The sequence below is a fragment of the Callithrix jacchus genome, chromosome 11, assembly GCF_049354715.1.
Source record: "Callithrix jacchus isolate 240 chromosome 11, calJac240_pri, whole genome shotgun sequence".
NCBI classification, from domain to species: Eukaryota; Metazoa; Chordata; class Mammalia; order Primates; family Cebidae; genus Callithrix; species Callithrix jacchus.
The window spans coordinates 74,055,537-74,081,674 of NC_133512.1; the positions used below are offsets into that span (position 1 = coordinate 74,055,537).

The 26,138-nt window shown below is 39.2% G+C and overlaps 1 protein-coding gene across 7 annotated transcripts in view; it reads right to left on the bottom strand.

Moving 5' to 3' along the window:
* The window catches only part of RELN (reelin), a 559,409-nt gene that overhangs the window by 308,719 nt on the left and 224,552 nt on the right, over positions 1-26,138 (bottom strand). For all 7 annotated transcript variants that reach the window (XM_002751683.6, XM_002751684.6, XM_078343077.1 and 4 more), the window contains one exon: positions 13,604-13,674. In XM_002751683.6, coding sequence (XP_002751729.4) covers positions 13,604-13,674 — 71 coding nt within the window. The remainder of the gene's footprint in view (positions 1-13,603; positions 13,675-26,138) is intronic.

Here is a 26,138-nt window from a genome sequence, read left to right on the forward strand (position 1 = left end):
ACCCTGCCAGCCCTAGACCACCTATACTTAAACTGGTTTATGACTAAGAAAAAAACTTTGAATTGAATCCACCCACATTTTGAAGTACTTTGCTTAGTACCTCAAGTACATAGAAGCTTCACTGACACTCTAACTAAAATAGTTAATTTTCCATGGGTGGGGAAAGGGTCCCCTTTGGGGAAAAGTTTCTTCTCTTTATCTCAGTCACAATCTTAAAGGCCACAGTAGAAATTAGAGCTGATCAGACTGTAAATTCCTGAGTAAAGAGACTCTATCTGGAATACCTCTGCATTCCCAAAGCTGAGCACAATGTCTCATACATGGCAGTTCCAAAAATGCCAGTTGAATGGATTCTGATAACATCAGCAAGCCAATATTACTAAAATCATTATTGTTGGAAAATTCTAATCATCTCCTCTGTTCCTTTTCTTCCTTATTGCTTGTACATGTCATCTTCTTCCTTTACTTTTCTTCATATTTCTTTTTGCTTTCCTCTACATGCCTAGTGATGAACTGTACAATCTGCCTTGCTCTAAGATAGATTTAAGGCTACTTACAAAAAATAGCAGACAGTTGAACAAGATAATAAAGGGGAGAAATCAATGATGATGACAAACGAGGGTAGAAAAATAATACGTCCCATGCTGAGATATATATGCAAGATGCATGCCCCCAAGACTTCAATTTGGTTCTCAAGCCATAAAGTTACAAAAATGGAAGAGTTCATAACTTTAAAAGAACACATGCTGTTCAGGAGAAGGATAGTGATTGCAGGTACACAGACTGGATAGAAGTTTATCCTGTAGTTTTTCATAGAGGACACTGAGGAATAAAGCGAATATCATCTCAAATACCATCCATTCAACTCCGAGTTCTATTGGGCTACTCTATCTAATAAAGTTCATCAATGAAAAGAGTGCACAATGCCTAAATACAGATGTAAAAGCACTTCTGGGGACATGGGAAGTACAGATTGGCTGGCAGTTAAGGCAATAATAGTAATTTGGCAATTTTGGAAAGGTATCCTTGCATTATATGGTTCACTCATTTCCTTATCTAGTATTTGAGTGTCTGCTAAATGTCAAGCACTGTGCCAAGTTCTGGGAATATAAAAGGGATCCAAAGTGCAGTACAAAATACATTTAGAAGTCAATGCATTACATACAATATGGTAAACTAAATTTGGTTAGCAAATATAAGGTGGGAGAGTGATAAAAATAAAGATGATATGGGGAGGAGAGACTTTAGCTAGATTTTTAAGGATAAGACCAGATTCTCTATTTCAGTTGTAATAAGTACTTCCTTCATCAGAGATGCCATCCTGACCCTATCACTGTAGCTCATATATGCCAATTCCTTTCCCTGGTGTACTTTCCTCAATACCTCCTCTGTTGTCTAACTGATGGCATCTCTAATAAAGGAAGTACTTATTACAACTGAAATAGAGAGTCTGGTCTTAAGTGAGGGCGATGGGTATGGAAGAATCCTAAATGTGGAGATGAGGTTGGAGAGAGAGAGGCGGGACAGATCAGGGAAGTCCTGAAAACCAGGCTAAACTGGGGGGAAATAGAGGGTAGTTTTGGGGTTTAAGGCCAGGAGTATTTTGATCAATGTGTGAAAGGCCTGAATAAAAGAAAATAGCAGTAGGCATGGAAAGAAAAGGGTTGGTTTAAGAGATACTATGTAAATTGGCCTTAGATGCACTGGGTATAGACATGGATGAGAAAAAGGAATGAGCAAAGAAATGTGTTACCTAGGTCTCTGTTTAGTGACTGGTGTGATTACGAAGATGCTAACCAGAACTGCAATGGAGGGGTGCAGATTCGAGGGAAGTAAAGTTCAGTTTAGAATAAATTGAGTTCAAGGTACCTAAATGACACCGAAATGTAGAGTCCCGTAATAATAGTGAGAGCTAACATCTAGAGAGCATGTGCTAGTCACTGTGCTATGCACTTCAACACGACATTTAATCCTCACAACCTTAAGATGTTCCTTTTGGGCACAGAATATCATACCAGGCTCTTGGAAATGGTTGATAGTATCATTGTCCTTATTTTACAGATGAGGGAATTGAGACTCAGAAAGGATACATGGCTAGATAGTGCCAGAGCAGAAATTCAAACCACGCAAACTTCATGTTCGACATCACTTTGCCTTCTTGACTCTTTGTATAAGCACCAATCAAGTGGAGAGCTAGGGACATGAAAATTGTAGGTGTGAATGAGATCAACAGACAATATAAAAGTACAAAAAGAAGCTCAACTGCAGAATGTGTGATGTGGGAAGAAGAACAACTCATAGAAACTGAGAAAGAAAATGGAAGTCAGATAGGGTGAGGATCCGAGTCCTCTGGATTGGTTGGCACTTAGTGGGTTACTGGTGACCTTGAGGATGATGGTTTCCAGGGAGGGCTGGTGGTCAAGGCCATATGGCAGGGGTAGGACAAAAGCCTGGCGACACACACCGCTCTTTCAAGAAGCTGGAGTGTAAGAAGGAAACATAGCAGGGGGTACCCGAAGTTCAAGACAAAATACTTGTTAAAGTAGCAGCGGCTTCAGCATATTTAAGCACAGAGAAGGAGGCGGCCATGGAAGAGGAAGATACTGAAGCTACGAGAAAGAGAAGGCAAAATTATTGCAGCAAGGCCTCAGAGGAGATGAGAGGAACACCATTCCACTAAGTTTATATTTTTCTGCAAATGTGTCTTGGTCTTTCTCTTCCAGGTTTGTACTAGTATATCTATACTATAAGCTTCTTAATAATGGAATGTGAGACTGCCTTATGTTGCCACACATGTCCCCTGGGTCGGGTACGGTGTTTCACATATGCCCACTGGGGATACAGCACAATATTTATATTAATACCAATGAATTTCAACTCTTAAAAACTTGATTATAAAAAAATCTATACTAAGTTTTACATGAAACAATTGAATTTTCATATGTACATTAAAAACAAGGTTGGATTAATAAATTTGATGAAATATTTCACAAGCCAAAACAAAATTGTGATTTACGTATGTTTATAACATACAAAATACCCTTCCCCAAATGATTTCAGAGATCCAAACTTGGTCTTTGTCCTTCAATATATGGAGGAATCAAGCAGGTTATATAGCAGCATCTGTAGAAAGAATACTTCCATGGGCACCCAAAATAACTCAGTGAAAAATTCTTCTTGGGCATAAATCTAAAAATTTTGACTTTGGACTAGATAAAGCTGTCAAGTGGGAATGTATATAGCCCTCAGAGCTGAAAAGAAGTCTGTTTAAATCTATGTTCAATTACCTTGGGATAAACAGCACCAGTCCAAAACACCATTCTTTAGGAAATTAAAAGAATAATCAGACCTGCCCAGAGTCAATAGCAAGAAATTGTACTATGGTCATGTGAATCAGTTCTTTGTCATTCCCCTTAATCTGCTTGTCTTCAGAATTACTGAGGGATACTTTCTGCCTGCCATCGCCCCAGGAGAGCTTTCGTTTCTTGCTTTGTTGGGTAGTTTGTAAGACCTTGAAGCAAGATCCGGAGTTCCTGGATGGTTTTCCCTGAGCCTCTTAATTCATTTCTGTTTGTTTATAAATCACAAAGCCTAGGGATGTCATGAAGGGGAACTGTAACCACTAAAATGAAATATAAGCTACAAAATAGCCAAGGGGAGCACAGATGTCTTTGACTAGCAAATGCTTAACAATGGGCACATTCAAGTGAAATACATCAGTGTTTACTTTTCTTTTCAACAATTAAAGTAGATATGTTAAAACCCAGTTCCGACAATCAGAGAGAAGCAAGTCTGAATTAATAAAGACTTTGCATTTCAGGATATTGGGAAGATACCTAATAATATAAGCTGTTAAATAACCAAGGATGACCAGGAGAAGATTTTGGTAGATCTGATGTATAATTTTTACAATATTTGGGTATAAAGTTATCCTTAAAGTGCTAAAAAATATCAAAGGAGGTTAAACATCCCATTCACTTTATGGAGTTGCTTGTTTAAACTTTCCTCTGTCCCTCTCCATCTCACAGTTTAAGTAAACTTTCACCAATCCTTAATACAAACGATTTAAAAAATTGCAAAGAGTTTGCATTTGGGATGAAGCATATATACTGCCTACCACCATAATCCAACCGCCCTTAGAGAGCATAGCCACGCTTTCTACCACTCACTGTTCTGAGGGTGATGAACAGCTGAAAATCTGCTAAGCCTGGCAGAAAGCAGCCAAGGTTTTCTATACCAGCTGTAAGTCTGACCTCTTTCCTCCTGACATAAAACGTTTGCCTTTAGTTATAGCCACTTCCATCAACCCAACAACAGAGAATTCCAGGGTGGTTTATAAATGGCACATTCCCTTTGGGGGCACTACAGGGCATGACTGCTGTCAGGCCACTAAGCCTGCCATCTGGTCTTGCTAAATAATCAATGTGTGTGTTTGAAGAGGGAATGCCAAGAAGCTCACAGGCCAATGAATACACACACACACACACACACACACACACACACAATTATTCTCCCTGTCCCATCTTCAACTGTGATGTGTGGACGCTGCTGGACCAGTGGCAGTCATGCTGACACATTCATACCACTTTTGCCTTAACTGTGTAAATTCAGGGCACCAAAGAATTTGTGTTCTTTCCAAGGTTTTCAGGAAACTTAGGCAGGTAGTGATAATCTTGTCTATTCAGAAACAAGTCTGAATTAATAAAGACTTCGTATTTCAAGGTATTGGGAAGATACCGAGTAATACAAGATGTTAAATAACCTAGGATGGCCAGGAGAAGATTTTGGTAGATCTGATCTCCAATTTTTACAATATTTGGGTATAAAGTTAACCTTAAAGTGCTAAAGAATATCAAAGGAGGTTAAACATCCCATTCACTTTATGGACTTACTTGCTTAAACTTTCCTCTACTCCCCTCTCTATCTCACAGTTGAAGTAAACTTTCACCAATCCTTAATACAAACAATTTAAAAATTGCAAAGAGTTTGCATTTGGGATAAAGCATATATACTGTCTACCACCATGATCCAACGGCCCTTAGAGAGCATAGCCACACTTTCTACCACTCACTGTTCTGAGGGTGATGAACAGCTGAAAATCTGCTGAGCCTGGCAGAAAGCATCTGTGGTTCCTGACAGAATGTTTAATTTTTTTTAACTTTAAGAATCTACTTGGTATAATGGAATCAACACTGGGCTGTGAGTCCAGAGATTTGAATTCCAGGCCTGTCGCTCACAAGTATTGTTTATTTTGTCGCTAGCTTGCTTTGCATCATCACTAATCCACAGATAAAGAATCTATAGTTCCATGATCATAGCATAAATTTAAATATTAGTTCTCATCCTAAGTCTATATATACCACACTCATATTAACATTTTCAATAGTACTCATGTGGTTCAGAGAGAGACATATTAGGTATGCAGCTCTTTTTAGATTGTTTAGTAATAATTTCTGCACAAAACCTGATTTCTCCTAATTCCTTTCAAGTTTTTAGTCTCTTCTGATATTGTCTCTATTCTTTGTTCAGTCATCTTTAACTCTACTTCAAAAAACACTACCATGTTTATCTTTAAAATCACTTACTGACATTTTGGACAATTCCCTAGATAATCACTTGGCTAACTTCTTTACCCCCTTCTTAGTCTTTGCTCTAACGTCACCTTCTCAGTGAGATCTACCGGACTTAGCTGCTACCCTATTTAAAACTGCAATCAGCCTCTTCCCCTCCACCCAACTGTATGCTCTTACTGTGCTCTATTTTAGTGGTCTTTCTCCCCCTACAACACTTCCCACCTTCTGACATGGTACCACATTTATTCATTTCTTATGTCTCCTATTTACTGTCTGTCTCCTCTTCACTGCAATGTAGGCTTTGTGACAGCAGGGATCTTTGCTCTGTTCATTGCTGTATTCCAAGACCCAGCCTAGTACAGAGGCTGGCACATGGTAAGCATTAAGTAATTTTTGTTTAGTACTAAATATTGAATAATTTCATTCTTTATGTTTTGCAGCTACTGAATGAACCTAAGCATCTTTTACTTTCAAAACAATTGAGGGTATACAGCCCAGCCAACCCTCCACCCCAGACTAAAGATGGGAAAACTCTAGCTCCTTGTCTGCACCATGACATGACAGCAGAACTCAGATGGGGATGTGTTTACAATTACTTGGAACCTCAGAGATACATTTTAAAAATCTGTGAACCTGGTCTATGTTCCAGGATCATTAAGGGGACTTCTTACAGTTTACATGAAAGTCCATGAACAACTTTCAGAAATTTGTAATATGCTGGCACATGCATTTTACAACCAGAGATCAGTGTGAGGAACATTGCTCGTAGCAGCCACACTGCCTCATCATGGTCCATAACAAATGTTCATGGTTAAAGATTTTTCAGTAAGGACAGTGATTTTTCAATTGTAAAATGTTTAAGTTGATTACTCAGCAAACATTTATTGAGTCTATGTTTCAAGCATTATTAAATGTTGAATAAAAGTTTAATAATGGTTCCTGCCCTCACAAAGCTCTCAGTTGGGAGAAAAAAGTGTTTAAAAAATAATTATAATACAACAGAGACAGAGCATGTTAAGGGTATCAGGTAAGTTGTCATATAAGAGGAGGCATAGGAGTAATTTAGAATTTTCCTTTGATTTATTTCCCTTGCCACAGCAGACTCGCCCCTCCTCTTTCCTAAGTCTAACCCCATAAGTATACTTTTTGGAGGAAATGTGTGCTATTTCTTTATAATACAAATAATGTTAGTTCATTGTAAAAAAAAATACGAAATAGAGGTACATTTAAAAAAATTAATCATTCGCAATTTTACCCCACTGACGTACTTATGCTTTTTATTTCACACCAACTGACCTTGAATAAAATTTTGCTCCAGCAAAGTCTTTTCCCTTAAGATGTACTGAACCTGTGCTTTGGGTCAGGGACCCTGGAAAGTAAGGTCACACAACTAAAGCTTGAATCCACGTTGTGATTTGAATGCATCCCCAGGTGACAGTAGTAAGAGGTGGAGCCTTTAAGCAGTGATTAGGTCATGAGGGTTACTCCCCCTGTGAATGAGATTAAGATCCTTATAAAGGAGGCTTTATGCAACGTTTAGCTGGCTTGCCCTTTTGTCCTCTGCCATCTGAAGACATGGCATTCCTCCTCTTGGAGGAAACATCATCAAGGCTCCATCTTAGATGTTTGAAGCAGCCTTCACCGGACAACCAAACCTGCCAGTGCCTTGATTTTTAACTTCCCAGCCTTTGGAACTGTGAGAAAGTAAATTTCTGTTCTTTATCAATTACCAAGCCTGTGACACTCTTATAGCAGTGCAAATAAGACAATCCACTTCCTTGTGATTTCAAAGCCCTCGTAAAAACTAAAATACAAAAGTAAATCACTGTCCACTTGCATTCTCTCCTCAGCCCCAATTAAGAAAAAAGTGGCCTCTGATATCCAGAACCTGGCCTGGCAATCTCTGCCGGGCTTTGGTGTCCTCCTATTGAACATAAACAACTTCACAGAACACCAACTTTCACAAGTCTACTCTGTGACCATAATGAATCAAGATAGAGATACATTTATTTCTTAATCATGTCTCAACACAGACACAACTTTAGTACCAGCTAAGTCACAATGTGCCAAGCACCCTCTCTCCTGGCTCGTAGCAGCGACTGCTGCTTATCAATTTCAGCAGAAGCGTCACTCTAGTCTGCCCTTGTGGTAGATTTATTGAGATACTAACCACAGAATTCCCCTACTTCCTGACCTCATCCAATCTAGAGCAATGCTCCACTTTCTTAAATCCTGCCCCAATCACCAAATACAGCTCAAATCTTATAATAACAATTCCTTCTGTAACATCCTCTCCTTGAGATGCCCCATGGTTCTCCCATGGTTTGCCTTCTCCCACACTATGACAAGCACTAAATCAACCCGTTCAACCTATTTAACTTGAGCTAGGTGTGTTCTTGGTGGTGTTTGGCTGCAAGGTACTGGAAGCCTGTAATAAATACACTCTGGTCTAGAGAGAGAGAAAAAATCCAGAATTCTTTCCTCTCTGGGTGCCTACCTCTCTCCTTTCTTTTAAAAAAATTATTTTTTAATTGACAAATAATAAGGGTACATATTCATGGGGTTCACAGTAATACATATAATATACAGTGTTTATATTTTTTTCAAAGCCTCAACTGTAAACTGCCCAGCATTTATTTCTCATCTCACAAGAATCTGTCTTCCCTTGTCTGCCTGACTCCACAGACTGAGCGAGAAGCTTTCCATGATACAAAGCTGCCTCACATAGTCTTTCCTTGCTTAAAACCACCCTAATTTCCAGTTAAATTGCCAATCACCTACTTTTTCTTTTTTTTTTTTTTTTGAGAGGCAGTCTTGCTCTGTTGCCCAGGCTGGAGTGTAGTGGTACAATCTGGGCTCACTGCAACCTCTGCCTCCCGGGTTCAAGCGATTCTCTTGCCTCAGCCTCCTGAGTAGCTGAGACTACAGGTACCCACCACCACACCTGGCTAATATTTTTGTATTTTTAGTAGAGATGGGGCTTCACTATCTTAGCTAGACTGGTCTCAAACTCCTGACATCAGGTGATCTGTCTGCCTCAGCCTCCCAAAGTGCTGGGATTACAGGTGTAAGCCATCACACCCAGCCCAAATGCTAATCACCTTCTGACTGTAAAACCCTAAAATCCTCTTCTATCCTTCATTCTCTCCATTTGTCCTTGTTGGATACCTCTACCATGCTGAGATTTCTTCCCACAGTTCCCCCCACTTCAGAGGCTTGCCTCTTCTCCAGAGTTCCTTCTTCTTCCTGCCCCTGCTCAGTCACTGCCTTTCTCATTTGGCCCCTTCCTCCCTGCTCTAAGCATCTCCCTGATGAATGCATTGCCTCCCCAGCATCAATAGGCTGATGGCTCTCAAATCTCCCTGGCTGCCCCAGCCAGTGACAGGCCCCCTTCTCAGCAGGCTGCTGGAGACTCTGCAATTCCCTCAGAGCCAACATGTGGAAGTGCAATTGATTATCTTTCCTTCCACACCTCTAACATTTTCTTCATTTCTTCTGTTCTTGGCATCACTGTCCACCCAGTCACCCAGGTCAGAAGTGACAGAGTAGCCCGGATCTCCTCCCTGTCCTCACCCACCCTTCCCCGCATACCTTCTCCAGGTCTCTCTAACATATCCCCTTCTTTCTGGCCTCCAAGATCTAATTTAAGATACCCATAATAATGGTACATATTCATGGGGTCCATAGTAATACATAAAATGTATAGTGATCATATTTTTTCAAAGCCTCAACTTTACTCAGCATTTATTTCTCTTTTCATAGTAATCTGTCATCCCTTGTCTGCCTGTCATCTGCCTTTAATCTGTCAATAACCCTGCAACACATTCCACCTCCAATCCCCATGAGGTTTTCTTTAATTGTTCTATCACTCTCCTGCTTCCTTCCCACTGCCTGCAGTAGAACGCCTAAGTCCCTGAGCATTAACAGAAGGCCCTGCATGATCTGCTCCACTTACCTTTCCATGCCTCATGGTTTAGCTGTAATGAATTACTGGGTTGCCTCCTCTTTCTTATCTATCAGACTCTTATAGTTTAATTGTTTGCTCATTCATTCGATAAACATTTATGGGGTGTATACTGTGCACCAGATATTGTGAGAAGCTTTAGAGATTCCATACTAAAAATCACAGTTGTTACCCTCAAGGAGCATATATCTTATGGCCGACAACGCATTGTGATAATGTCCTTATGACAACATGCAATAAATAGTTGTCAAATGAATGAGTGAATGCACAAGTAAGTTTCTCTCCCTGTGCCTTTGTTTTCTCATCTTCAAAGTGTAGATAATAATAGTTTCTTTTTCAGAGAGTTGCTGTGAAGATTAGATGAGTCTGTAGACTGCTTGGAGTGGTATCTGGCACGTAACAGTGTTGAGAGTGTTCCTATTTAATGTGGCTTGACAATTCTATAGAGAGAGTTAGGTATGAGGGTTGTCTAGACCAGCTTGACAACCCTTCCAGGAGAGGGAGGCAATCAGAGATGTTTTCTCCAGAGGGAGGGAATAATACCCTAATCAGGGTCTGACGGCCCGAGTCAGACAGAACGAAAGGACGTAAAAGGATAGCCCAGGCAAAGAAAATTGGGAGAGTATAGGGTGCAGATATCACCAGGATGATAGAGCAAGGTCCATTTAGGGAGTTTCAAGGTAAAAATGAGAGAGGATGGCAAGAAATGAGGTAGGAGAGGCAAACTGAAGCCAGATTGTAAGGGATTGTCCTTGCATGTGTCATAAGCAGTAGCAATTTTACTCTGAAGATAAACTATTGGTTCCAATTGAGATAGTGAAGGGTTTTAAGCAGGCAAATGATAGAGGCATATTTCTATTTTAGGAAGCTAATTATAACACCATGAAAATAAAGGTACCATGAAAATGGAAGCAGAAAAATCACAAAGGAGGTGATTCGGCAATTCCCAAAGGAGGCACAGGGGCCTGATGTAAGGTGGGTCAGTGAGAATGGGAAGGAGGAGGTAGATGGCTCTTTTTCTTTCTTTCTTTTTTTTGAGATAGAGTCTCACTGTTGCTCAGGCTGGAGTTCAGTGGCGTGATCTTGGCTCACTGCAACCTCCATCTAGGTTCAAGCTATTCTCTTGCCTCAGCCTCCCAAGTGGCTGGGATTACAGGAACCCACGGCCACACCTCGCTAATTTTTGTATTTTCAGTAGAGACAGGGTTTCAACACGTTGGCCAGGCTGGTCTGGAACTCCTGACCTCAAGTGATCTGCCCACCTTGGCCTATCAAAGTGCTAGGATTACAGGTGTGAACCATTGCACTCGGCTTCCTCTCCTTTTTTCCTAAACCTCACTGGCCATTCAGGTTTATCTTCCTGGGATGTCTTTCCTAACACCCCCAGGGTGATAATTAGCTACCTCTGTGATCCATAGATCTGTTATTTACATCCTAGCCTATCAGCTCCTCAAGAACAGGAAATGAGTCCTTTTCACTTTCAAGTCCACATTTAGCACTGTGAACTAGGTCAGAGGTCTTGCAGGTGCTGTACACAGTTCTGCAGAATAAAGACTTTTGGCTGGCTGTAGTGGCTCATGTCTGTAATCCTAGCACTTTGGAAGGCCGATGGATTACCTGAGGTCAGGAGTTCAAGACCAGCCTGGCCAACATGGTGAAACCCCATCTCTACTAAAAACACAAAAAATTAGCTGGGTGCAATGACACAATCCTATAATCCCAGCTATTCGGGAGGCTGAGGCAGGAGAATCGCTTGAACCCAGGAGGCAGAGGTTATGGTGAGCCAAGATTGTGCCATTGCACTCCAGCCTGGGTGACAGAGTGAGACTTCATCTCAAAAAAAAAAAAAAAACAAAAACAAAAACAAAAAACTTACAATGAATGCTTTATAAGAAAAGGGATTAAGATTACAGACTCTCTAAGATATTACAAGTACATTTTCTAATCCTTTTACTTTTTCAATACCTTTAGCAAGGAATACAGAAAAGTCTGCTTTGCTTGAATTGTTTAATTAAAATCAACAAACATACTGAGCAGGTTAAAATGGAAAGGCACTATGCTATGGTATATAGCGACTGCAATTGTTTTTCCTCTAATAAATACATTAGGTATTCCTCATTCAAAATATAAAAAATGATTACACAATAAAATTAGGTTATTTTATTTGAGGAGATAATTAATGTTTTAATTAAAAGTAGATAAGGCCAGAATAAATAAATAGTTTATAGCATTAATTATTTTCCTTATTATTCCCTGACAGTAGAAAGCCATCACTCTTGTTAGCATTATTTTTCACTTTATCTTGGATAGACTGATATGCTTTCAATGAGCAAGATGCTATTGAAAAGCTCAGTGTTTTTCTTCTGGTCCTGGCTTGTACAGCATTTTTAGTAACAATCACATCTACCATCATGTAAATCATGCTCATGTGTAATACTACTATAGAAGGCATTTTTTTTTCCTCACTGGTTAAGAAATTTTTCCCACTGGTTTTTCTTTTCATTTTAAGTGAACCCAATCCCAATAACTCATTTACAATAGAAAAGGCTAAAAAATTTAACGCTTAAAAGAAATCAGATTTTAGACAACGGTAAATATTAGTAAAATTAGATACTTCTTTTTCCAGCACTATAAAATTTCCAGGATATTAATGTTCATTGTTATGTGGTATTCTATATTTTCAATAATGTGAGTGATTTCATAGTCTAGAAGAAGATTTGTATAATAAGCGAATTCTTGAGCCTACCTACAAAGACACATTTTAATATTTGTATTCTCAAAAGTTGCAGGTAGGAGAGGCAAAGTGAAGCCAGATGGTTAAACCCAGGAATACTGATAATATGTTTGAAACTATAATTGGAATGAAGTTTTATAATTCAAGAACTATGTGTATGATTAGGATTTTGCCATTAATAATCATTAAGCATCACATCACTTAAAGCCATATTGTGATATATATAACTAATAATAAATGGTATTTTCTTAGGTATTTCACAAACCAATAATTTTTCCTAATTTCTCTCCAAAGTCCATCAGATACTCTTTAGCAGAAAGATAATTAATAGAAATTTCCTTTAAATACAATAATATAATTCTAAAAGTTAATAAATTCCCCCAATGTAATTTCAAACAAAAATTAATACTATACTTACAGTAAACAATGAAAATGGCATGACATTTACAAAGACCAACATAAAATGTTTTCATTATCAAGATGGTGAAATCAAGGAATATATGTACAGCTGAGACAAACTTGTATTCAATCTATCAACATTTTTAGAATGACTTAGACGCCAAGCTCTATGTCATCGTCTGGGGAACCAAAGCCCCTTAAGGCATAGTCCCCACACTTGAGAAGCTCAGTCTCTCTAGGGTAATATCCAGCCCTTTCCAGAGAAAAATTTTCTATGAAGTGGTAAATGTGATAATGAAAACACAAAGTAGGGTAGAAACTCAAGAGATAGGAGAAATAAATGTGCATTGGAGCACAGATCCTGGTTTTAACTTCTTCAATGTGGTGCATGTGTTTGGGTGTGCATATGTGTGCACCCTGGTCATATATATCTGATATTATGTAAACTTTAATCTAAATTGATCCAATGTCTAGCCACACAAGTCTGAAATTAATAGTGCATACAGTTGAAACAGGCCCACAGATACTGTACACATAATTATGTATAACATGATGAAATGTTAAAAGCAATAATCAGAAACATTTTCAAGAAAGCTGATAAGACATTTAAGTCGTAAATTAGGCAGACGTATTTTGTAGAATTTAAAAATTACTACTAAGATTTGTACTTTTAGAATAACTAAAGGTAATTCATTAGAAAAAATTATGAAAATAAATTTTCTTTTGCTCACAGTATCTTCAGAATTCTATAATTCTATAGATTTTTATCGGTAATAACTAAATAATTATTAGTGATATGAAATGGTCAATACTTAAATTTTTAAAGCATTATGATTAAGTAATTATAATGAAATGCTTACTTAGTACAGAGGCCCATAGGACCTACCATGAATAGTTTAGACACAACACAAACAAATCAAATATGACTCTTACCTCCTTGTTCACACAACTGCTGGGCTAAGGCATCCTTGAAAATAACCTGGCCCCGGTGTGTTGCTGTAGCCCTGGAAACAAATAGAAAAGGGTTAATTTCAAATCTTATAATACGTTTGATGAAAACATATTTTTAAAACCTTTTTAAAAGCTTATTCTTAAACTTTATTGTGGGGATATGATATTTTTGAGGAGTACATCAGAATAGTAATATAAATGAACAGTGGAGTGAAGGCTTAAACCAAGACATCTGGGTTAAGAACTGTCTTCTGATTTTACTATACAAAGACATTGTAACAGTTGTGGGCTTGTTCTGAAAACAGCAGATGCAAATAAAGCCTAAAGAATAAAAAGTACGGAGAGGCAGCTTATTAAAATTTCTTCTTCAGGAGACCATGATATAAATGTTTTGCAGAGAAATATTAGTACTGGAGAAAGCTGCTCTTAAGGTACTTTTTTCTGAAATCAATAGTCACCATAACATATAAAGAGCTGAAACACAGAATTACATTTTTAAAAAGTATTTTCTTAAAAAGAGGGCTATTCAAAGCTTTCATAATAAAATCCATCATAACAAAATAAAACCATTTGAAGGAGATTCACTATTTGAAGGAGATGTGTATCTTTTACCTCTTTTAATCAGAGCAGTGTACATGGATTGATGAAAAAAATAACATCCTTGTAGCAGATGTATTAAAAAAATGTCTTATTAAAGGAATAATTATGCTTTATATATGAAGGGGTTTCCTTTTAAGAGAATCTTTCCGGCACAAAATGTATTATTTAAACAAATTTTAAAAAGAAAATCATGTCTCTTTAAGAAACTTGATTTTAGAAAATTAGCCATACAAAAATCTTTTTAAATAACAAAAAAAATAGCATGAAATCTTAACTTTAGTTTTTGCCAAAACCATCCTACAGCAAAAAATAATTTGATTGAACTATCATCTGCTGAAGATGAATTATGTACAAGGCACTATTTAGCTCACAACAGGGCAAAGTTTAGCCTATGTATTTCCCCTTGATAAGTGAGCCCTTCCTTCGGCCAACATCTTGTTTGCTGGGCCCAGTAGGGCTTCCTGGCTCCCATCATTCCTTGCTCTGGCCAATGTGTGGATGTAGCTTCCCCCTCCCTGCTACAGACAGACCTTCCTGAATTCTGTCCTAATTGCACTGTAAATACGCTCTAGTGTCAGTCAGTACCCCAGAACCCAACTCTGTGAAAGTAATCTGATAAATGAATCCATGCTGAAGTGTTCATGGGTGATATCACTTCAAGATAACATATTTCGGCAGTGAAAGTACTATGCCTTCACACACACACACACACACACACACACACACACACACACACAGGCTCAACAGTGAGAGTTTTGAATGGTAAAAGGGAAATATAATTGGAGAGAAAAATCACTGGGTGGCCTTCAACTCACACCATATGTGAAGCCTATAAGGGTGTTAGCCCTTATTGTTGCATATTAATCATTATCGAAATTACACATAAACAGATGCTACTATTCTTTTTATATATTCAAATATGTTTATAGTTTTCCTTTGCTTTCAGAAAGCTGAAAATGAGGAGGACTAAACATAGGGCCAATCCAAGCCATAAACATGGCCTGGAAGCTCACTAATCAATACAGATTCTATGACCAAAGGGAACACGGTAAATTTTTTACTTAAATACGTTGTTCAAACCAGTCAAGCCAATAGTGTCTGAGTTCATATACACTTCTAATAGCAACACAGTGATAACCAATGTGACATTTGCTTTGGAAGGGACATATTTTCTGAAATCACTAACCACCAAGAAAAGTCCTACGACATACAATGTTTAAATAATTGTTCATTTTAGTTGTCTTCTGACTGTAAGTATGTAATATTCCTATCATAATATTTCTTCTTGGTTCATAGCCTGGTTGTCATTGTGCCAACCTATGCTCCTATGAACACAGTCAGCCAAATTATCAAAATAAGATTCAGGTATCAGAGGTTTTACCTTTTCTCTAAATATCATATGTACCAATGTATCTCACTTCACAGCACCTTGTGAACCGTCCACACTGTTTTCCCATTACTCAGTTTTCTCAGATTCATTATTTGTTGCCTTCATTAATATTCTTACTTCTGCTACTTTGGTTCAATAAATAAACCTCATAAATTTCTAAAGAATAATGACAGAGTAATTGAACCTGAAGGAACCTTTAAGATCATCTGGTCAAAATGTCTTTAGCAGTGGTACTCATTCTTCAAACTAATATGGAATTCCAATGAATAAAACAGAGGAGCCCTAGCTCTTGAAGTTCTGGGGTTCTGTACTACCTATTTCCCAAATCTTGCTATGTGCTTCTCTGGAACTCTTAGGCTTTAAGGGAGCAGAGTTTGAAAGCCACTAAACTTGTCTAATTCTTACGATATATGGATCAGGAATGCCAGGGCAGGGAGGTTATTAACCTACTGAAGGTTACACAGCCCATTAATGGTAGATAAGACCTGATTCCAGGTATTTGATTTGAGGCCTTGGATTCTTTCCCTTGCACCAGCAGTTTTCCAAATATGCTCCACAGTAATGCCCTAGGGGTCTCCATGAGAGTCAAGAGAAGGGAGGACAGCAGGTGTTCCAGGCACTAGTCAATTCCACCAGAACATCTAGGCTTTATATGTTCTAATTAATTAATTTTGTTTAAAGAAAGGGCTCAGCAATTAAAAGCTGGCTTGAGAAGCACAGCACACTATGTGCTCAATGTCATTATCTGAAGTCCCCTGCTTGGGAAAAGTAGAAGTAGCAATAATAATAATGTGGCTGGTACATACACTTATTGTTATTCTAACACCTATTATGAATTGAAATTTACCCCCTGCTAGGCACTGCTGTAGGGCTTTACGAAAATCAACTCAATGAATCCTGTCAATAGCCCTACAAGGTAGATACTATTATCCATTATTCCTGGGACACAGAGCTATTGCATGATTTACAAATATCACACAATTAGGGGTAAAGCCAGGATCCAAACCCAGGCAGTCTGAGTATAGAGTCCTTGCTTTTAAACATTACAGCAATATTTCATTTACCTGGTTGAAATATATGATGGTAGCTTTCAATCACTTTTCAGAGGAAGAGACTGCTTTCAGGGCCTGATCTTTTTTCTTTTTCTCTTTGAGACAGTCTTGCTCTATTGCCAGGATGGAGTGCAGTGGTACGAACTTTGCTCACTGCAACCTCCATCTCCCAGATTCAAGCAATTCTCCTGCCTCAGCCTCCTGAGTAGCTGGGACTACAGGCATGCACCACCACGCCCAACTAATTTTTGTATTTTTAGTAGAGACGGGGTTTCACCATATTGACCAGGATGGTCTTTTGACCTCATGATCTACCGGCCTTGGCCTCCCAAAGTGCTGGGATTACAGGTGTGAGCCACCATGCTCGGCTCAGGGCCTGATCTTTAAAGTCATGTCTTCTCTGACTTGTGCTCTCTACTCCAACTCTTCAGGCTAAAGACGTTTTAGTTAACCTCCTTTTGGACAAACTTCTCTTCATTTCCGTTGGAACTCTGGCCTCTTGGCCAGCAACTCCTTGCAATTTTTATTTGAAAACACCATTTATCTCTCTTGACTCTTCTCCCACTACAGTGTTCTGTGAGCCCCTCGACTTCTTTTCAACCATTTATTATTTAATATAAAATCTAAGACAAGGTACATTAAATGCTTATTAGCATATCTATTTATTCTTCACCTAGTACATAGTATTTGCCTAATTTTAAACTTTCTTCCATTTTATAGGTTTCAATTAATCTTTCTTTTAAAAAAATTTAAGCATTTAAGTTCAGGGGTACATGTACAAGTTTGTTACAAAGGTAAACTTGTGTCATGGGGGGTTGTTGTACAGATTATTTTATCACCCAGGTATTAAGCCTAGGACCCATTAGTTATTTTTCCTGATACTCTCCCTCCTCCCTTCTCCTCCACCCTCTGATAGGCCCCAGTATGTGTTGTTCCTATCTATGTGTCCATGTGTTCTCATCATTTTTTTAAATTGCATTTTAGGTTTTGGGGTACATGAGCAGAACATGCAAGATAGTTGCATAGGTACACACGTGGCAGTGTGATTTGCTGCCTTCCTCCCCTTCACCCACATCTGGCATTTCTCCCCATGCTATCCCTCCCCAGCTCCCCACTCTGGCTATTCCTCCCTTATTCCCCCAACAGACCCCAGTGTGTAGTGCTCCCCTCCCTGTGTCTATGTGTTCTCATTTTTCATCACGCTCCTATGAGTGAGAACATGCGGTATTTCATTTTCTGTTCTTGTGTCAGTTTGCTGAGAATGATGTTCTCCAGATTCATCCATGTCCCTACAAAGGACACGAACTCATTGTTTTGATGGCTGCATAATATTCCATGGTGTATATGTGCCACATTTTTCCAATCCAATCTATCATAGGCATTTAGGTTGGTTCCAGGTCTTTGCTATTGTAAAAAGTGCTGCAATGCACATTCATGTGCATGTGTCCTTATAGTAGAACGGTTTTTAATCCTTTGGATATATACCCAGTAATGGGATTGCTGGGTCAAATAAAATTTCTATTTCTAGGTCCTTGAGGAATCACCACACTGTCGTCCACAATGGTTGAACTAATTTACACTCTCACCAGCAGTGTAAGAGTGTTCCTATTTCTCCACATCCTCTCCAGCATCTGTTGTCTCCAGATTTTGTAATGATCGCCATTCTAACTGGCGTGAGATGGTATCTCAATCTGGTTTTGATTTGCATTTCTCTGATGACCAGTGATGATGAGCATTTTTTCATATGTTTGTTGGCCTCATGTATGTCTTCTTTTGTAAAGTGTCTGTTCATATAGTTTGCCCATTTTTGAATGGGCTTGTTTGTTTTTGTCTTGTAAATCTGTTTGAGTTCTTTGTAAATTCTGGATATCAGCCCTTTGTCAGATGGGTAAACTGCAAAAATTTTTTCCCATTCTGTTGGTTGCCGATTCACCACAGTAACTGTTTCCTTTGCCGTGCAGAAGCTGTGGAGTTTGATTAGGTCCCATTTGTCAATTTTGGGTTTTGCTGCCTATGGTTTTGGTGTTTTGGTCATGAAGTCCTTGCCTACTCCTGTGTCCTGAATGGTTTTGCCTAGATTTTCTTCTAGAGTTTTTATGGTGCCAGGTCTTATGTTTACGTCTTTAATCCGTCTGGAGTTAATTTTAGTGTAAGGTGTCAGGAAGGGGTCCAGTTTCTGCTTTCTGCACATGGCTAGCCAGTTTTCCCAACACCATTTATTAAACAGGGAATCCTTTCCCCATTGCTTGTTTTTGTCAGGTTTATCAAAGATTGTATGGGTGTAGATATGTTGTGTTGCCTCCAATGCCTCTGTTCTGTTTCATTGGTCTATATCTCTGTTTTGGTACCAGTATCATGCTGTTTTGATTACTGTAGCCTTGTAGTAGAGTTTGAAGTCTGGTAGTGTAATGCCTCCTGCTGTGTTCTTTTAGCTTAGAATTGACTTGGCTATGCGGGCTCTCTTTTGGTTCCATATGAAGTTCAAGGTGGTTTTTTCCAGTTCTGTGAAGAAAGTCAATGGGAGCTTGATGGGGATAGCGTTGAATCTGTAAATTACTTTAGGCAGTATGGCCATTTTCACGATATTAATTTTTCCTAACCATGAACATGGAATGTTTCTCCATCTGTTTGTGTCCTCTGTTTTTTCGTTGAGCAGTGGTTTGTAGTTCTCCTTGAATAGGTCCCTTACGTTCCTTGTTAGTTGTATTCCTAGGTATTTTATTGTCTTTGTAGCAATTGTGAATGGCAGTTCATTCTTGATTTGGCTCTCTTTAAGTCTATTATTGATGTATAGGAATGCTGGTGATTTTTGCACATTGACTTTATATCCTGTGACTTTGCTGAAGTTGCTTATCAGTTTCAGGAGTTATTGGGCTGAGATGATGGGGTTTTCTAGATATATTATCATGTCGTCTGCAAATAGAGACAATTTGGCTTCCACCTTTCCTATTTGAATACACTTTATTTCTTTTTCTTGTCTGAATGCTCTGGCTAGAACTTCCAGTACTATATTGAACAGAAGTGGTAAGAGAGGGCATCCCTGTCTAGTGCCAGATTTCAAAGAAAATGCTTCGAGTTTTTGTCCATTCAGTATGATATTGGCTGTTGGTTTGCTGTAAATAGTTTTTATTATTTTGAGATACGTTCCATCAATACCGAGTTTATTGAGGGTTTTTAGCATAAAGGGCTATTGAATTTTATCAAAGGCCTTCTCTGCGTCAATTGAGATAATCATGTGGTTTTTGTTTTTGGTTCTGTTTATGTGGTGAATTACGTTTATAGACTTGCATATGTTGAACCAGCCTTGCATCTCTGGGATGAATCCTACTTGATCGTGGTGGATAAGCTTTTTGATAAGCTGTTGCAATCGGTTTGCCAGTATTTTATTGAAGATTTTTGCATCTATGTTCATCATGGATATTGGCCTGAAGTTTTCTTTTCTTGTTGAGTCTCTGCTGGGTTTTGGTATCAGGATGATGTTGGTCTCATAAAATGATTTGGGAAGGGTTCTCTCTTTTTGGATTATTTGGAATCGTTTCAGAAGGAATGGTAACAGTTCCTTTGGTGTGTCTGGTAGAATTCAGCTGTGATCCCATCTGGACCTGGGCTTTTTTTGTGTGGTAGGCTCTTAATTGCTGCCTCAACTTCAGACCTGGTTATTGGTCTATTCATAGTTTCAGCTTCCTCATGGTTTAGGCTTGGGAGGACACAGGTGTCCAGGAATTTATCCATTTCCTCCAGGTTTACTAGTTTATCTGCATAAAGTTGTTTGTAATATTCTCCGATGATGGTTTGAATTTCTGTGGAATCTGTGGTGATTTCCCTTTTATCATTTTTTATTGCATCTATTTAGTTATTCTTTCTTTTCTTTTTTTATCAATCTGGCTAGTGGTCTATTTTGTTGATCTTTTCAAAAAACCAGCTCTTGGATTTATTCATTTTTTTGAAGGGTTTTCGTGTCTCTGTCTCCTTCAGTTCTGCTCTGATCTTTGTTATTTCTTGTCTTCTGCTAGGTTTTGAGTTTTTTTTATCTTGCTCCTCTAGTTCTTTCAATTTTGACATTAGGGTGTCAATTTTGGATCTCTCCACTCTTCTCATGTGGGCACTTACAGCTATATATTTTCCTCTAGAGACTGCTTTAAATGTGTCCCAGAGATTCTGGTATGTTGTGTCTTCATTCTCATTGGTTTTGAAGAACTTCTTTATTTCTGCCTCCATTTCATTGTTTATCCAGTCAACATTCAAGAGCCAGTTGTTCAGTTTCCATGAAGCTGTGCAGTTCTGAATTTGTTTCTGAATTCTGAGTTCTACCTTGATTTCACTATGGTCTGAGAGACTGTTTGTTATGATTTCAGTTGTTTTGCATTTGCTGAGGATTGATTTACTTCCAATTATGTGGTCAATTTTCCAGTAGGTGTGATGTGGTGCTGAGAAGAATGTATAATCTGTGGATTTGGGGTGGAGAGTTCTGTAAATATCTATCAGGTTTGCTTGTTCCAGGTCTGAGTTCAAGTCCTGGATATCCTTGTTAATTTTCTGTCTGGTTGATCTGTCTATTATTAACAATGGGTTGTTAAAGTCTCCCACTATTATTGTGTGGGAGTCTAAGTCTCTTTGTAAGTCATTAAGAACTTGCCTTATATATCTGGGTGCTCCTGTATTGGGTCCATAAATATTTAGGATCATTAGCTCTTCTTGTTGTATCGATCCTTTGACCATTATGTAATGTCCTTCTTTGTCTCTTTTGATCTTTGTTGCTTTAAAGTCTATTTTATCAGAGACGAGAATTGCAACTCCTGCTTTTTTTTTGCTCTCCATTTGCTTAGTAAATCTTCTTCCATCCCTTTATTTTGAGCCTTTGAGTATCCTTGCATGCGAGATGGGTTTCCTGGATATAGCACACTGATGGGTTTTGGCTTTTTATCCAATTTGCCAGTCTGTGTCTTTTGATTGGTGCATTTAGCCCATTTACATTTAGGGTTAATATTGTTATGTGTGAATTTGATACTGCCATTTTGATCCTGGCTGACTGTTTTCCCATTAGTTGATGCAGATTCTTCATTTTGTTGATGCTCTTTAGCCTTTGGTATGTTTTTGGAATAGCTGATACTGGTTGTTCCTTTCTATATGTAGTGCCTCTTTCAGGAGCTCTTGTAAAGCAGGCCTGGTGGTGACAAAATCTCTGAGTACTTGCTTGTTCACAAAGGATTTTATTTTTCCTTCACTTCTGAAGCTCAGTTTGTCTGGATATGAAATTCTGGGTTGAAAGTTCTTTTCTTTAAGAATGTTGAATATTGGCCCCCACTCTCTTCTGGCTTGTAGGGTTTCTGCTAAGAGATTTGCTGTGAGTCTGATGGGCTTCCCTTTGTGTGTGACCCGACCTTTCTCTCTGGCTGCCCTTAGCATTTTCTCCTTCATTTCAACCCTGGTGCATCTGAAAATTATGTGCTTTGGGGTTGCTCTTCTTGTGGAATATCTTTGTGGTGTTCTCTGTATTTCCTGGACTTGAATATTGGCCTGCCTTGCTAGGTTGGGGAAATTTTCCTGAATACTATCCTGAAGAGTATTTTCCAGCTTGGATTCATTCTCTTTGTCACATTCAGGTACACCTATCAAACATAGATTAGGTCTCTTCACATAGTCCCACATTTCTTGGAGACTTTGTTCATTCCATTTTGTGCTTTTTTTTCCTAATCTTGGCTTCTCGTTTTATTTCATTGAGTTGATCTTCGACTTCTGATATCCTTTCTTCTGCTTGGTCAGTTCGGCTGTTAAATCTTGTGCATGCTTCACGAAGTTCTCATGTTGTGTTTTTCAGCTCCTTCAATTCACTCATATTCCTCTCTAAGTTGTCCATTCTTGTTATCATTTCCTCAAATCTTTTTTCAAGGTTCTTAGTTTCTTTGCATTGATTTAGAACATGTTCTTTTAGCTCACAGAAGTTTCTCATTACCCACCTTCTGACGTCTGATTCTGTCATTTCATCACGCTTATTCTCCGTCCAGCTTTGTTCCCTTGCTGGTGAGGAGTTTTCATCCTTTGTAGGAGGCAGGGTGTTTTGGTTTCAGGTGTTTTCCTCCTTTTTGTGCTTGTTTCTTCCCATCTTTGTAGATTTATCCACCTGTCATCTGAGTGGTTGCTGATTTTCCAATTGGGTCTCTGAGTGGACGTCCAGATTGTTGACGATGAAGTATTTCTGTTTTTTAGTCTTCCTTCTAACTGTCTTGCCCCACTGCTGTAGGACTGCTGAGTTCCACTCCAAGCCCTGCTTGCCTAGGGAACTCCTGTAGCAGCTGCGGAACCGTGAGGGTTGCTACCAGATTCTTCTTCTGCTATCTTTGTCCCTGAATGATGCCTGCCAAATGTCAGTCTGATCAGTCCTTTGTGAGGTGACTCTTTGAATATACAGGGGTCAGGGAGCTGCCAGAGGAGACTGTCTGTACTTTATACTTGAGTAGACAGTCTGTACTTTATAGGTCCTCAAGTGCTGAGCTGTGAGCTCCATTGTTCATTCAGGGCTGCTAGGCAGGTACATTTAAGTCTGCTGCAGCAGAACTCATAAAGCCCCTTTTTTTTTTTTCCTCAGGTGCTCTGTCCTGGGGAGTTAGGACTTTATTTATGAGTATCCGTTGCACTGTCCTGCCCAGCAAGGAGGCAGTCTAATCACTGCTTGCCTGTTGGCTATGCTGAGCTGCTGTGGGCTCCTCCCTGTTGCCGTGGGGTCCGCCCTGCTGTGGTGGGCTCCGCCCTGCTGTCATGGGCTCTGCCCTGTTGCTGTGGGCTCCACCCTGCTGCCATGTGTAATGCCCTGTAATCCTGTTTATATGGGTGTGGTTAGAGCTGCCATGGTGATTATGGCTCACCTCTGTAGTGTCAGCCTCTGTTATGGCGGGTTGCCTCGGCAACGGCAGGCTGCGTCAGCAATGGCAGTGTAGCTCTGTAGGGGTCGAGTGCCTCGGTAATGGTGGACGCCCGCTGCCCTCCAAGCTGCACCATCCTGGGTTCTGCTGTGCTTGCCATGAAACTCTCAACCCCGAGCGTTTCCAATTGCTGTTTTGATTGTTTTTGTGGGGGCGGGACCCCCCGAGCCTGATCACCTGGCTCCCTGCCTCAGAGACCCCCCCCTTTTTTTTTTAAGTTGAATGATTGACTCTTTCCCAGGTATTCCAGTTGCCTTTTGCAAGGGCGCTGGGATCTGTGTGATTTCCTGTGCAGCGACCCACTGTGCCGGCTGGAATCACATTGCTGCCCAGGAATCTCCTGGCCTGGCTTTCTGTTTAAGTCCCATTTAATCAGATGAATGTGCTTATCTGCCTTCCGAAATCTCCAATTGCCATTTTAACAGGTCAACCAAACCAGTGTATTTTTTTCAGAGTGCCGCTGCACTGCAGTCCTGTCCCAAACAGCCGGGCCTGTGCAGCTCCTACACCTGGGAATCTCCTGGCCTGTGGGTAATAAAGATCCATCTGGGAATGTGGTGTCCACTCACCATTTGCGGATTCACTGGGAGCTGCAATCTTGAGTTGGTCCTACAGCGCCATCTTCCCGAAAAAACCCCATGTGTTCTCATCATTTAGCACTCACTTATAAGTGAGAACATGTGGTATTTGTTTTTCTGTTCCTGTGTTAGTTTGCTAAGGATAATGGCCTCCAGCTCCATCCATATCCCTGCAAAGGATCTGATCTCATTCTTTTTTATGGCTGCATAGTATTTCATGGTATCTATGTACCACATTTTCTTTATCCAGTCTACCATTAATGGAACCCCTCAACTTCTATCAGCTTATTACAGTACCCTTTTGACTCTTTGTCACACTTCTTCCAACAGCCCCCATGACCCAGTGCATTTTCCTGTATGTTACAGACATAGGATTACTGGATGACGTTCTCAGCCACACTGCTGCCCACACCCTGGAACGTACGTGGATACCCAATACATACATGTGTGCTGACAGATAAGCATCATTTGCATCACTTTCTTTTCAAACCCTTAGAACCCTCAGATAATATTTTAATCTAAAACTATCCCACCCTGTAGGAGAAGCATGGTTAGTAGTTTTTAAATTCTGCATATTGGCATGTTATCTTGGGGAGAAGAAAGAGCAGAAGCCCAAGTGACCAGCAGGAACACAGGCTCCCTTGGTTTATCCCATGAGCCATCTGCACTGCACTCCTCAGGGTGTGACTAATGTCAATATGGCAAGACAATTTGAACATATTTTGAGCTGTCAAATAATTCATGGTGGCTTACCCACAGAATCACAGAATTTATTTCAAATCTTCTATGGAAATACATAAATGTTCTATTATATAAATATATATTGTATATTCAAAAATTGCTTAAAGTACAGTAACTGAGAATTAAGTCTCTAGAGGTCAGGTCCTCCAATTTTAAAATTACGTTGCCAGATAAAATTGTATGCTAGGCTGCGTATTAAATCTAGCTAGTTAACATATGCATTATCTCATATAGTTATCATTTTTTGTAGTGAGACCCATATCCACTCTCTTAGCATTTTCAAGAATATGATATATTATTAACCACAATCACCATGTTGGCAATAGATCTCTTGAACTTATCCCTCCTGTCTAACTGAAATTTTATATCCTTGGACCAACATTTCCCAACTACCTCCCCAAACCACGCAGCCCCTTATAATCACCATTCTACTCTCTACTTCTATAAGAACACCTTTTTTAGATTCCACCAGGTCATCCAATTTGTAATGCACAACCTGGTTTTAAATAAGAATACAGAGCTATGATATATGGTGACAGGCCTGATTCATTTCCAGAATTGTTATTTTATGTAACTTACAGCTCTCTCTCGGGGCAAAGGTCCATTACACTGACGGTGTTATTAACTATGTTGGTACAATTTGCACTTAATTTTATATAATTAGCAGTAATTTTTCATAAGAGTTTAGAAAATATCCTCATTGTTCATTGTTTTGGGAAGTAGACCAAATTTCTTAAAACATGTTTCTAACGCGTACTTATCTTCTTCTTGGGAGATGCACAGATCTCTAAAGCAAACTTGCCAGCAAGAGCCCCTATTAACTAAGTAATTTTAAAATCCCTTTGGGTGGTTATTACTTATCATTTGAAAAGCTCTATGGATTCTCCAAAATGAAAAAGTTCATAATGATCACCATATTCAGTGCTTGAAGAAACCTTTGTTATGATTAAAAAAGAGCATGTAATATTTTCATCTCAACTAAACAACAGACTAGCTGTATGCCCAAAGCATTTGAGAAATAAGTGTGCATTGCACTGCGATGCAGTGCTGAGGTACAGTCTCTGCAAGGAGAAAGACCAGTGACAGAACACAGTCAGGAGCCACTTATGAGCTACATGACTTTGGACAACTTTAATCACTCTAGGCAAGAGACTCCCTATCTGAGGACAGGGATAACTTGAAATAATAACTATTACTTAAAGATATTAATATTCACTCAAGATATTTACAGTCCTT